We start from the raw sequence: 14,902 nt of genomic DNA, 5'->3' as shown, positions 1-14,902 counted from the left end.
CAAAATATTTTACTGATTCGGCTTTCAGAGGTGGGGAACTCCTATTCAATCGGAAAGCATAAACATGAGATTCTAAACGACTTGTAGTGTTTAGTTCTGTGCTGCACAAGCATAAGTACTCACACAAAAGCGTGGTAAACAAAAGCCCATTCCCTCGGTCTTTCCAAAACGTTGTAGAGGTAATTCTGGAGCCGCCGGTAGCGTGCGTTTCTGCGGTTGCTCTGCGCGCTGTAGGTCAGCGGCTTCCCCAGCAGACTCAGGCGGGCGCCCTGTTTCCTCTCCGCTCCCACCGCACCTGCCGCGGCTGGAGACAGGAGACCGTCCCCGACACCCACAACGTTATTCATAGTCTGCTGTCCGCACTCCACATCTTTCAGTGGGTAGTCCTGCCCCCGACGTCCAGTCGAGGTCTTTAGCCAGATCCCGCTGCCGCCGCTTTCGTCGCCGGTATGACTTCGCGGCATGGCATAACTAGCGCAAGCGTGGAGTGCGCTGGGAGACCGGCAGGCATTCACGTGTAGCCAAGTGCTTTTGGGCCAGAGGGTGTGTGGCTACTTTGACTTTCACTACACACTAAGTACAACAAAGCAGTGGATGAAGAGTTAAATAACTAATCTATTGGCTGAACAGTTTCACGGTCTGGTTTGGACACTTTGGCCATCTGCGCGAAGCTGAAGAAGAGTTGGGTTATGAAGGTGTGGATCCATCGATACATTTGACGGGGGGAGGGCTCTCCCACACTCTCTTTGTTACTCAACTCACTCTCACGCCGGTTTGGCTCTTTCTGGCAAAGTGTGTGAAGCCTGCCGGTGCTCTGCTAGTCATGGTGCTCTTTTACGCATCAGACGGGAAGGGCGCAGCACCACCAGCGCCACGAGATTATTAGATGTCGTAAATCTGGACTTGAACGATAGCAGATTTTCAATCTGGGTGATAAATGTTAACCGAAGAAACGTCAAGAGATATATATATGCACCAATGACGCAGATTTTACGCAGGTGATGAAACTGCCCAATAACCCCCCAAAGCGTGATCACTGTGCTTGGTTTATGTAAGAAAATGCATCAAATAGCAAAATAAAGATATCTTATCTACAGCTAATAACATAATTTCTTTGAAACGCTTCTACAAAGAAAGAAAGTCCCTCTGGGGGTAAGACTTTCAGAGGAAGTTAACTATGAAGTAGTAGCCTGTAAAGGGAAATACTAAAGACTGTACAAGGATTAACCTACACACATGTGCCTAAATAAAACTTGAATGACTGCTTACATTTAAAGGAGAATGAACAGCACATTAACATTATTACATACTAGGAGAAACAGAGTTTACAGTAAACAGAACTGGACTCGGCAGCTGTAGACAAGATGGTCCGCTCGGTCCAAAACTATTTCCGCCCAAAACAGAATATGCTTTGGTGGTAACAGCTGCGTCACGCTCTTCCCTACTGACCGATCACGGGACCCGTGGAGAACTACTGCCTTATTTTCCACCTTTACTGGATACATCCAGTTAAATGTACACGATGTGTTCTGGAAAAAAATAAAAATACATGAATTAGGCTTGAATTTAAGAGCTGTAATTAATTATTTATTTAATTGCTTGCTTTCCATAATAACTTACACAACTCCACTTCGGTAGCCCTGAAGCTGAATGTTTTTTTACTCTAAACCTTCTATCTGATCATTTGTCACTAACTTCTTTTGTATTTAATTACAACTAAGTATTTTCAGGCCCGACTTAACAGCTTTTGTATTAGTAATAGTTGTAGAAGTGATGGCCATCAGTTTCCACCGCGTTAGCTAGAAAAACAATACAGTTATTATTTGCGTGCATGGCTTGTTCCAGTTCCGATCCAAGCCTGACCTCTAGTGGTCAATCATAGGACGTACGGGGGTTACCCACTTAATGGCCTACGCCACAGCGTCTATCTAGACGTTCTTGAATTTTCTCATGAATATTTCCATTTTATCGTGGTTTTGACTTTTGATTGATTTGATTGAGCATACATGAAGACCTTTTCTTTCTTTCTTTCTCTCTGGTTTATCCCTATCAGTTAAATTGTTTTATTCATATTTATTTTTTTATATAAATCATGGCTGGAGGAATGATTTAAAAAGAGGAAAATGTAATTTCATGTTCATTTTTTATGAATATACACTACAGGTCAAACGTTTTAGAACACCTAAATTTTTCCAGTTATTTATTGCAATTCCAGTCGTATAAACTCATGAATGGATAGCTTGAAATGGTACAAAGGTAAGTGGTGAACTGGCAGAGGTTAAAAAAAGGGTAAGTTTACCCAAAAGTGAAAAATAATGTACATTTTCAGAATTATACCAAAAAAGGGACACATAATGGGTTAACAATTTAAAGCTGCTCTGCCGCAATAGACGTTGATCAGGCCTTAAAAGCTGGTCTACTAATTCCTACAGGTGTTCCAACTTTTCTGGATTACTTACAAGCGCCTCTGTCTGCATAAAAGCAGTGTTGGAACATACTGTGGTACCATAGCCTTGTGAGCATCAGCTGAACAGTATTGTACTGCAGAAAGTAGTGTGTTGCTACCAAAATGGCGAGAAAAAGACAATCAACAATGGAAGAGAGACAAAACATCATAACATTTCAAAATGTAGGTCAGTCCTACAGAGAAATTGCAAAGAATCTCAAGGCATCAGTGAGTACAGTTTCCTTCACCATCTAAAGGCACTCAGAAAATGGGGCAAACTCTGACAGGAAGAGGTCTGGCAGACCCAAAGCCATAACTGAATCAGGGGACAAGTTTCTAGGAGTTAACAGCTTGCGTGATAGGCGGCTCACAGGACAACAGCTTCAAGCATAGTGGTCATAATAAGCACGTCTCAGTTTTAACTGTGCAGAGAAGACTTCGAGCTGCAGGTTTGACAGGATGAGTTGCAGCAAGAAAGCCATTGCTGACATGCCAGAATAAGACAAAGAGGCTTGCCTGGGCCATGAAATACCACCATTGGATTACTAAAGACTGGAAGAAGGTATTATGGACTGACGAAACAAAATTTGAAATCTTCAGTTCATCACGCAGGATCTTTGTACACCATCGAGTATGCGAAAGGATGTTTCCACAGTGTGTGGCATCAACTGTCAAACATGTAGGAGGAAGTGTGATGGTCTGGGGCTGTTTTGCTGGATCCAGGGTCAATGACTTGTACAGCATGAGAGGCACCCTGAACCAAAACGGCTACCACAGCATTCTGCAGCAGCATGCGACACCCTCTGGTAGGCCTCTAGTTGGTCAGGGGTTCATCCTACAGCAAGATAATGACCCACAACATAAGTCCAAGCTATGCCAGAAACTTACTTAGGAAAAAAGAACAAGACAGTAAGCTTGAAAATATGGAGTGGCCAGCACAGTCTCCAGACTTAAACCTTATTAAGCTGGTTTGCCACCGGGGTGTTCAGCTGTTATGTCTGCCAAAGGTGGCTACTTTGATGAGTCAAAGGTTTAGAATAAATTTTGGTTTCTAAATTGATTCCATGATTTCTTTTTTTTTAACTCAAATTACTTATTTGTACTATGCTTTCATTTCAGAGCTCAATGAGACATTAAACTGCATAATTTTCAATAAAAACCTGAAAAAATTGGTGTTTTCTAGTGTATATAGATAACACTTCTCTTTTCAATAAATAGATTCGAAACTACTGCCAGCTAGACTAATGCTGTTTACTGTATACTGACTAATTTCAGTCATTCGGCTCTGTGAACAGAATTTGAGACCAGGTTTGTTTCTTCGTGCATTTGGGGGTTAAAATTCAAACTGCTTCATTTTAAGGGTTTTTGTAACGATGTGTCACTTTCGACGCTTAACCCAAGGAGAGTTGCGCGCGGTGTTAAGAGTATTCAAGGATTAATCGGTCCTTTGAGGATCACTTTAAGTGTTCCGCTGTCTTAACTGGCACGACTTCAGGACCAAGGACAGCGAGACACAAATTTTACATTGGTCAATGACAACGTAGATATACATAGATATACAGAGAAAGAAGAGATGACATATTATACTAGCAGCATTGGTTGTGTTGCATGCAAACAGTGACGATAGGTGAGAGAGCGACCGAGAGGATGGTGGCTAGAGTCGGTGATAGAGTGTGTATAGAGAGAGAGCGAGAGAGAGAGAGAGAGAGTGCAACGGTTGGGATTAGGTTTATATTCTGGAGGTTGGACGGGATTACGCAGCGCAATTCCCCGTGCTGCGCGGTGCTCTCTGGGATTCACCACACGGCATTTCTCAGTTTCCACGAACTGATCGACGGTCCCTCCCACACCCCGCGGTCCTCCTGAGATACACTAGCTATATGGAAACATGGCCAACGTTCCGCAGATCGTGAAAATTGGGATTTCATTGAAGATGCTTCCTAACAACACAGCCGTGCACTTCAAATCCGACGGGACCCGGTTCGGACAGACCCGGACCATCAAGCTTCTGACTGGGTCGAAGTACAAAATCGAGGTGGTTGTTAAACCAGGAGCGGTCGAGGCCACGTAGGTAGCCCATGTGGATTTTCCTGACCAGGTCATAACCCAACCAAACTGCTAGAAAACCTATTAATCCAGGAAGGCAAATATCACGTCCAGATCACCATATTCTACATCTATATTCTATTTTGGAAACGCAAAGATCATTTCATTTATCAACGTCGCTGATATTTTCGCGCATACGTTATTGGAGCATGGAGATAAAAGCTCATAAAGCCTTTCAAATAATGAAGATTTTTCCTTCTGTCTGATTTGCCATTTTTGATGATATTTTCCCTTTAAATAATTATTTCTATAGCAACCTGTGGGGTTGTATGACGTTGTTTTACGAATATTTTATTAATCCTCCCTGAATTTATTAAATATTGGGACTTCTTTGTCGTATTGTTTGTTTCTGATTGTATTTCCCATTTAAAGCGAAATAGCCTGCACTCCAGCACCACTGCTTTTCTGCTTCATCTGCACTGAGAGTAATTAGATACATGTCTTTGTTGTAACTGACCAAGGATAAGGCAGACGCACTAATACCACTGACTTTAGCAGATATGCTGAAGAGAAGGCAAGTGCAGATTTTAAACCTGCAGTCGATTACAACGATGTTCTGATGGTCTCTGTATTTTAGGCTTGATTTTGATTTTCAAGCCTAAAATACAGAGAGCCTAAAACAACACATCCCTTTACCTCTTTTAAGTAGCTTTTAATAATAATAATAATAATAATAATAATAATAATAATAACTGAATTAGAAGCAAGCCTTGCTGGAGCGCTCAACGGGGTAAAGAGGCTGTTTCCAAGTTCAACGTTCAAAAGTTGGATTTTACGTGCAGCACATAAAGGCAGCATAACCCCCAACTGGCTGCACGTCAAATCCCCCGCAGATTAGGACTCCAGTGTTTGGGCTTTGTGGCACCACCCTCCTGGGATTTGCCTACAATTCATGATTATGTAATGTGAGTTGTCGTACTCGCATCTCCCAATAAGGATTAGCGTCGGATATTTAACTACCAGGATGTAAAAACATCACTGAAGGAGCACTCCAATGTAAAACTAGGTCACACACGCAGTGATGCATAGGTGGTGTTGAACTGAATGTGGGGCAAGCCGGTGAAACCCAGCTGTAGCCCTATTTCATCAACTGATTTGTCAACACAAGTCTCTCTCTCTCTGCTTTTCTCTCTCCCTCCCTCTTTGTGTAAAACTATTTTCATTCATGCATTTCATACCTTTGCTGTTTTGTGATGATTCTATTTTTGCTGTGTGATCTGGTCAATGCAGGTCAATGAGTGTGGGTGGGGTGACCTTCCCCCTGGAGCAGCAGTCTAAAGACCCACAGTCTGTGGTCTATACTGGCCTGTACGAGACAGAAGGTGTGGCACATACCAAAAGTGGAGAGAGGCAACCAGTTCAGATCAGCATACAGGTATGGATACACTGTGCACAGCACAGAGGTGGAAGAACTGTTCTCGTGTGTTTAGGAATTATGTTTTGATACAAGCTGGTAAAGAAACCTGATGAAGAACTTCCCAGTTCCCAGTAAGTTCTTTAAAAAAAATTCTAATTCTTTAACGATGGTTTTATCATTCATGTATCTTCAATTTGGATTTTGGTTCTCTTGATTGACCTTTTATCAGTTTTGCAAGTCATGTTTTCAGTTTCACTCATTTTAAGACTAAATGTTAAACATTGTAGTGTTTTGTGTTTTTCATTGTAGCAACCAAGGCCCTTTTTGGCTTCAGAAATAATCAGATCATCTATTTATTCTTAATCTGGATGCATTTAGACTACTTACCTGGTCTTCTTAATATATCTTTAGATCACGGGTGGGCAATCTCAGTCCACGAGGGCCGGTGTCCCTGCAGGTTTTAGATCTCACCTTGGGTCAACACACCTGAATCACATGATTAGTTCGTTACCAGGCCTCTGGAGAACTTCAGGACATGTTGAGGAGCTAATTTAGCCATTTAAATCAGCTGTGTTGGTTCGAGGACACATCTAAAACCTGCAGGGACACCGGCCCTCGTGGACTAAGATTGCCCACCCCTGCTCTAGATCCTCCACCAGCTTTGTTGTGTCATATCTTACAATTACTTCAACACAATAATCACTGTGGCACACATTTTTACTGAAAAAAAAAAACCCTTTTTCAAAATTGTAGCTTTTTAAAACTTTCAAACTATTTACATGTTTAATAGGAATAAATGTGATGGAGACAGATTAAAATCAAAACCTGCTGATAGAAAGATTTGATCTTCACCAGCCCTTTAATCACCAAGTGATCTCATCTGTGTTCAGCCACTTCACCTCATCTCTACCTGTGTTTCATAATGTTCTTATAATCCTTAGATTAATGTCAAGTGATGGTCTTACCATGTCTGTTTATGTTGTCATGGTTCTGGTTCTGGCAGTGTTTCTATGGTTACAGAGTATCTTGATAGCCTCATTTTTTATCCAAGGTTACCAGGTAGATGATGAATGTTTCGAGGGTGGAAATATAACCTATTTAGGGTTTCAACTCTGCTCTGTCTTCCAGTAAAATATCAAGTATAGAATTTCCTGGAGCCCATGGTGATGTTTTATTGCTAATCAGTATTGCAAATCCCAGAAATCTCTCTAATGTTCTAACACAGGTGGCTAAGAAACAAACCCAAAAAGGTTAACAGTGACTGCGGTCAGTTGTGTGTTAACAGAGTTTGTTAACACACTTGGATTAAGATTGGAACTTAACACTGAACTAATCTTGGTATATAAGTAATTCTGTCAAACTTTCTACTATGTTTTATGCAAATGAGGTGCCAGATGAAGGACACATGAGGCAGGAATACACCAAAATCCAGGTTTAATGCTAAGCTGATTCGAACTCACAATAAGCCCAACAGAGAAATCAGGAATCCAAGAATACAGATGGACTGACAATTTACACAGGACATACATATTCGTGTGTGGGGGTGTGTGCAGAGAGTAATTGAATAGACAAGACTAATTAAAGAAGGAAAGACAGTCACAATGGAGGGAAAGCAACCTCATGATATACAGTGAGTCTCAGCTGGTATGTCCTTGATTCCTTTCCTTGCGTTCTCAAGTCTTAGGTCCTCTTATGCCTGAGGGAGAAACATGACATGTGAGGAGTTGAGGCATTTAATCAAAAAGAAACGTTATGTTAAAGTGATTTTAATTGGTGATGTGTGGCACAGCTGCATCACCCGTCCATTGATTTGTGATAGCCTGATACAGTATTTTATGAGCGTAGGAGTACTTAAGACTACTTTTATATTTACACCTACATTTAAGCATATTCACAACTTATATATTATATATTTATATCATATCTCAGTATTTGTGTAATATTACTGTTGTGATCAGAAGGCTATATATATTCATCATGGTCATGAATGTCATGTTAATTTTGAACTTTTAATTACTTTTTCCAGGGTGGATTGATTGTAAAGCATATGTCTTTAATGACTTCAAAAAACAACAATTAGATGCATAAGTTTAATCGTCTCTGTCCTTTTCTCACTCCACATGCCACTGCCATTCTTGTTCATAGCCTTGTTACTTCCCGGATCGATTGCTGTAATTTACTTCTTTTCAGTCTTACTCTAAAATCCATCCACAAGCTCCAACGCATCCAGAACTCTGCTGCCCATATCATCACCAGGACCCCTTCTATCCATCACATCACTCTTGTCCTGCAGCAGCTTCATTGGCTCCTGGTCAAATATTGCATCAACTTCAAAATACTTTTGTATACGCTTAAGGCAGTTCATCATCTCTCCCTTCCATATCTCTCTGATTTGGTTCAGATCACCATCCCATCTCGGTGTCTCAGATCTTCTTCTTCTCTTTCTCTCTCTGTCCTCTCCCCCCGTCTTTCCACCATGGGGAGCAGGGCTTTCAGTTTCTCTGCTCCTCGACTCTGGAATTCCCTACTTCCTGATTAAGGAAATATCACTTTCTTCTCTCTTTAAGTCTAGACTCAAAACTCACTTGTTCAAATTTGCTTATCCCACATAACCTTCCTACTCTGCTATTTTAAATTTGTTTTATGTGTTATGCTGTGGACAGTGTCCTTAAGTGTTCTGAAAGGCGCTTTCAAATAAAATGTATTATTATTATTATAAGTTTGTGTGGATTACAGAAAATATAAATAAATTCAGAGTCAAAAGTATATATATAAATTCTTCTCTCGTGTCCTCTACCAGAGGCCTGAGAGCTTGAGGGTACTGCGCAGTATCTTAGCTGTTCCTTACTGCGCTCTTCTGGACAGAGATCTTGGAAGTTGTTCCTGGGATCTGCTGGAGACACTCACCTAGCTTGGGAGTCACTGCACCTACAGTGGGGCAAAAAAGTATTTAGTCAGCCACCGATTGTGCAAGTTCCCCCACTTAAAATGATGACAGAGGTCAGTAATTTGCACCAGAGGTACACTTCAACTGTGAGAGACAGAATGTGAAAAAAAAATCCATGAATTCACATGGTAGGATTTGTAAAGAATTTATTCGTAAATCAGGGTGGAAAATAAGTATTTGGTCACCTCAAACAAGGAAAATCCCTGGCTCTCACAGACCTGTAACGTCTTCTGTAAGAAGCTTTTCTGTCCCCCACTCGTTACCTGTATGAATGGCACCTGTTTGACCTCATCATCTGTATAAAAGACACCTGTCCACAGCCTCAACCAGTCAGACTCCAAACTCCGCCATGGCCAAGACCAAAGAGCTTTCGAAGGACACCAGGAAAAGAATTGTAGACCTGCACCAGACTGGGAAGAGTGAATCTACAATAGGCAAGCAGCTTGGTGTGAAAAAATCAACTGTGGGAGCAATCATCAGAAAATGGAAGACATACAAGACCACTGATAATTTCCCTCGATCTGGGGCTCCACGCAAGATCTCATCCCGTGGGGTCAAAATGATCATGAGAACGGTGAGCAAAGATCCCAGAACCACACGGGGGGACCTGGTGAATGACCTGCAGAGAGCTGGGACCAAAGTAACAAAGGTCACCATCAGTAACACACTACAACGGCAGGGAATCAAATCCCGCAGTGCCAGACGTGTTCCGCTGCTGAAGCCAGTGCATGTCCAGGCCCGTCTGAAGTTTGCCAGAGAGCACATGGATGATACAGCAGAGGATTGGGAGAATGTCATGTGGTCAGATGAAACCAAAGTAGAACTTTTTGGTATAAACTCAACTCGTCGTGTTTGGAGGAAGAAGAATACTGAGTTGCATCCCAAGAACACCATACCTACTGTGAAGCATGGGGGTGGAAACATCATGCTATGGGGCTGTTTTTCTGCCAAGGGGACAGGACGACTGATCCGTGTTAAGGACAGAATGAATGGGGCCAAGTATCGTGAGATTTTGAGCCAAAACCTCCTTCCATCAGTGAGAACTTTGAAGATGAAACGAGGCTGGGTCTTCCAACATGACAATGATCCAAAACACACCGCCCGGGCAACAAAGGAGTGGCTCCGTAAGAAGCATTTGAAAGTCCTGGAGTGGCCTAGCCAGTCTCCAGACCTCAACCCCATAGAAAATCTGTGGCGGGAGTTGAAAGTCCGTGTTGCTCGGCGACAGCCCCAAAACATCACTGCTCTTGAGAAGATCTGCATGGAGGAATGGGCCAAAATACCAGCTACTGTGTGTGCAAACCTGGTAAAGACCTATAGTAAATGTTTGACCTCTGTTATTGCCAACAAAGGTTATGTTACAAAGTATTGAGTTGTATTTTTGTTATTGACCAAATACTTATTTTCCACCCTGATTTACGAATAAATTCTTTACAAATCCTACCATGTGAATTCATGGATTTTTTTTTCACATTCTGTCTCTCACAGTTGAAGTGTACCTCTGGTGCAAATTACTGACCTCTGTCATCATTTTAAGTGGGGGAACTTGCACAATTGGTGGCTGACTAAATACTTTTTTGCCCCACTGTAGTGGTCCTAGTGGTAATTGGAGCACTAGGTGCAGTGACTCCCAAGCTAGATCTACATCTACATCTATCACTATAGCCATCTTCTTCTGCTTTCTGCTTGTCTACCACCACTATGTCTGGTTGGTTAGCCACCACCATTTTGTACGTCTGTATCTGGAAGTCCTACAAGATCTTAGCTCGGCCACTCTCCACCAAGATGTATCTCAATTTTGGTAGCCATAAACAAGATTCTGGCATTATTATGGCTGGATATTTGACCACTGTTTGTGACAGAGTTGGTTTAGTTCATTTAAACTGGTTTGTTTCCTGACATGGACTGAGCTTTGATGTGTGTTTCCAGTTATTGTCCTGCTGGAACACCCAACAACCGTCTAGCTGTTGATTTGAGGCAAGGTTGAAGAATTTGGCAGGTCTCCTCCTTCTTTATTCCATCAATTTTGTGCAATGTACCAGTAATAATGGCAGCAAACAGCCCCCAGATCATGATGTTACCACCACTGTGTTTGACGGTTGCTACAGTGTTCTTAGGTTTGAAATCCTCATCTTTATTCCTCAGAACATACCTCTTCTCACTGCAGCCAAAGTAGCTCAATCTTTATTTTGTCCTATCAAAAACTTTTTTCCAGAAGGCAATCCGCTTGTCCATATAGGCAGCAACAAATTTCAGTAAAGGCTGAAGGTGTCGGATTTTTAATTAAATTTCAAGGGGCAGGTCTGTACCCTCTCACTCCACAGTGACATAAAACTTTTCACTGTGAACAGTGATGCTGGTTTTCCAGCAGTTTGCAGTTCATGGCAGGCTTGAGCCTTGGTAGTAGTTCCTTAACATCTCAGTCAACTTCCTCTCATCTCAGGGTGACAGTTTTGGGTATTGGCAAAGTAGTGACACATCCAACTAAGTTTTAATATATAGAATTGTTTCAACAGGTGATCTTGGACTCTCAAATGGAATCTCAAATCTCAAGAAGACCTTCTTTCTTAGACTTCAGTGAGCTCCATGGACTATCCCGTTGTTTTGAGTGCTGTCAAACAAATTGTTTTTATGCTGGCAAATAAGAAGTTAATAGGCCTTAGCCTTTGCCAAGTTAAGACACTTTAACTTAACAAGTTAAAGTGATAACTTAAAGAACCGTCAGCACCCCATGTATATATTTTTTCACATGCACTGCCCGCTCAGTCACAGCTTTTCATGCACCATGGATAAAAACACTTCCCTGAAGATTCACTTTGTATCGCAGCTTCTCCAGCATCCTCCGCTTTCCTTGCTCAAGTTCCATTTTAGAAAGTATGACGTCATTGAAGATGATACACTGGGACAGATTTGATCAAAACAGGCAGGAGGACAGCCGATAGGGGAAATGGGAAAACATATACATAAAGAGTTGTAAATGTTGCGGACCATAACAAACATCACAAAAATACCTCTTGCATTTGGTAATGATTGTGCAGTGTTCAGTGATCACATTTTTTTTCAGCAAGCAGCAGTACATAGATTTTTATGGCAACGAGAACACCTAATGCTAAGATTTTACATGAAAATACATTAATATATATTTATAAATTTAAAGTTTCTGTTTTTCTGGCAGTAAAATGAAATATAAATACATTATGAAATACTGTGTTATTTGTGTCTACATACATTTATATGTGTGACCCATCTGTTGAGTTCACACGCTGAGGCCTATGGGATGATCTGGTGTGTGTGTTTGCAAGTGTGTGTGTGTGTGTGTGTGTGTGTGTGTGTGTGTGCGCCTGTGTGTATGTGCATCCATCTGTGCTGTCAGTATGTTCCCTTTTCACTGCATCTTCAAATGATTTTACACATGATGCAACAGGAGTCTGTGCCTTTATAGAGAGAGTACCCATGCACGTTCCAGTCTACCACACTGCATGTGCTCTACATCATTGTGTGCGCCAGTGTATGTACACAGTGGTACATCTGCTTCTGCTTCAGTTCACAGAGGCGGGAATGTTTGAAACGGTGTGGCAGGTGAAGTACTACAACTACAACAAGAGGGATCACTGCCAGTGGGGAAACAGCTTCAACAGCATTGAATACGAATGCAAACCCAACGACACGCGTACGCTCATGTGGGTCAACAAGGAGATGTTTGTGTGATGGTCTGAAAGATTTTTTTAAATCATCTGCATGTTGTTTTGAAATGAAGACAATTCTGTGGTTTTACTCTGTTTTCTGTCTGTCTGCAATCTGCCAATATCGGAAAAACTAAAGGTGTTTGAAGAGAAAATGCAGGATTTCCCTCCATTATGCCCTCAAGATAATCATTTCCAATGGTTTGAAATATAAAATGCAGTGATGTTTCCAGTCTTTTCACAGTGGTTCTATTTGTTTGAGCCATAATACAAATAGGGCACATTTATTGAGGCTAAAATTAAATGAAGTTTTATGAGGCAAATATTTTTTTCACATGCAGTTTTTTTTTGTGGCATCTGGTAAACCCCAAGTGTGACAAGAGTTACATGTATGTACATTGGTGTATGTGTGTGAGAGTGCCTGTGTGTTTAGTTACAGTATCTGTTTACATATGGTGCTTGTACAGATGTGCGTGTACTTTGAAGCTACTGAACGTCTACAGAGAGTTTCATTTCAAAATCCAAACTTTCCACAAAAGGAAACACAGAGCATTCTAGTGTGCTTAAAGAAATTCTTCAGACATGCTTAAAAATGAATTACATCGTTCTCTGTCTGATTTAACAAGTGCAGTAATTTATACAAGAATCAAAACATCTGTTTCTGTCAGTGTAATATAGATTTAGAATTCAGTTCAGGTCAATTGAATTCAGCTTCATTTATGCTGTGCCAAGGCTGAAGGCTGTTCTTATTATCCAAACAGCTGTTTTGTTGGTGCTGTTGCCATTTTAAGTCATTATTGACTGCTTCTATGCAAACTTTGGTTAGTTGTTGTTACCCAAAATCATAACTGTCTTGTTTGATAAATGTTTTCAGCCCATATCATTTTGCAATGGATTGCACTTGTGAGTCTTGTGAGTCAGCAACCATGAAATTATCTAAAATTTTGCTGTCACACTTCGAGTGATTTTTAAAATAGTCCCAATTTTGGAATGAAACCCTCAGGGTAGTGTTGTGGATCAGTGTGTTTTATCATTTGTGTAATACAGTGAGGCAAATAGGAGTTTTGGATTTGGGTGAAGTTGTGCCCCTGTCTAGTGTATGTTTATTCTCTCTACCTCTAACAGTGGTCCTTGCCACGGATATTTGTGTGTAAAGACAAATAGTTTATTTGGAATATTTGGACCATTTTGTTCTATTTAATGTGGTAAATATATTATATTTTAAAAAAATGTATTTTTGTACAGTGAGTGGACCATGTGAAATGTTTTTACGTTACTGTGTGTACTTTAGTAGAAATGACAACTATTTTCAATTAAATACTTTACTTACCTATGCAAGAAATTGGTGTCAAATGTGATGTTAAAATTTTTCTGTGGTGAAGTTTATATTCAGTATTGTTCTGACTTTTTTTGTGATAGTGTTGACTGTTTACATTGTAGACATTAAAATGAAAAATCTTTTTGCGTGGCACACTCATTCTGTGCTATGTTTAAGATTAGGAATAAATCTTTGTGCAGCAATAAGCTTATGTTGCTGGTGGGGAGCGGAGGGGCTTTGCTTAATGGACAGAGCATTTCTTCTCCACTCTTCTAATACAACATTAGTGTATTTAATCACAGCCAGTTACTAGACTCTGGCTGTCTCTCCTACAGTTTGCCTTTTGTTTCTTTCTGTTAAAAAGAAGTTTTTCTTTCCCACCATCACTAAGTGCTTCGTCATAGATGTTTGTGTGATTATTGGTGTTTCTTTCTAAAATTGTAGGGTCTTTACCTTACAATATAATAGACCTTGAGGTGAATGTTGTCGTGAATTGGCGCTGTATACATTTTTAAAAAATGGAATGGAATTAGGAACAAACAAAGAATCCATGCACATCCTCCGAAAAAAGAATAGTACAGAAGAAAATGGCTGACACAAAGGAAACCATACTGCAGAATCACATTATATGCATACTCGCACGAAACATATTGCTGTTGTTTGGGTCATGTTTATAGGTGATTTATTAAGGCGTTTGGGGATAAATACAAGGATAAGACAATCTAGAAACAAGCACATTGTCAAAAAGAAGAATTTTGCATAAACAACATGAAATCATAGACCCATTCTGTCTTGTATAAGTGGTTCAGGCTATTGGTGGTGTATATGTGAGGGGGTATTTTCTTATACTTGGGCTCCGTAGGACCACTAAGCATTATTTAAACACCACACTCTACCTGAGTATTGCTGCTGACCATGTCCATCCCTTTATGACTACAGTGTACCCATCGTTTGACATCTTGCTGCTTCCAGCATGATAATGTACCATGTCACAAAGGTAAAATCACCTCAGACTGTTTTTTTTAACGTGAAATTAAGTTCGGTA

The 14,902-nt window shown here is 40.7% G+C and overlaps 2 protein-coding genes across 4 annotated transcripts in view; one reads left to right on the top strand and one right to left on the bottom strand.

Moving 5' to 3' along the window:
- kcnq5a (potassium voltage-gated channel, KQT-like subfamily, member 5a) overlaps positions 1 to 881 on the bottom strand; it is a 112,788-nt gene extending 111,907 nt beyond the window's left edge. The window contains exon 1 of one of the 3 annotated variants that reach the window (XM_087850057.1): positions 124 to 881. In XM_087850057.1, the coding sequence (XP_087706183.1) occupies positions 124 to 464 (341 nt within the window). In that variant the 5' untranslated portion in view covers positions 465 to 881. The remainder of the gene's footprint in view (positions 1 to 123) is intronic. The other 2 variants (XM_087850056.1, XM_087850058.1) reach the window with 2 other exon arrangements.
- Positions 882 to 4,111: 3,230 nt separating this feature from the next.
- cnrip1b (cannabinoid receptor interacting protein 1b) lies at positions 4,112 to 13,938 on the top strand. The gene is made up of 3 exons (XM_006783553.3): positions 4,112 to 4,513; positions 5,783 to 5,927; positions 12,400 to 13,938. Exons 1-3 carry the CDS (start codon positions 4,335 to 4,337, stop codon positions 12,562 to 12,564), a joined length of 489 nt encoding a protein of 162 aa, XP_006783616.1. The 5' UTR covers positions 4,112 to 4,334; the 3' UTR covers positions 12,565 to 13,938.
- The last annotated feature ends 964 nt before the right edge of the window (positions 13,939 to 14,902 follow it).

The sequence above is a fragment of the Neolamprologus brichardi genome, chromosome 13 (genome assembly GCF_056152115.1).
Source record: "Neolamprologus brichardi isolate AB-2024 chromosome 13, ASM5615211v1, whole genome shotgun sequence".
In the NCBI taxonomy this organism is placed as follows: domain Eukaryota; kingdom Metazoa; phylum Chordata; class Actinopteri; order Cichliformes; family Cichlidae; genus Neolamprologus; species Neolamprologus brichardi.
This window is presented reverse-complemented; position numbering and strand designations above follow the sequence as displayed.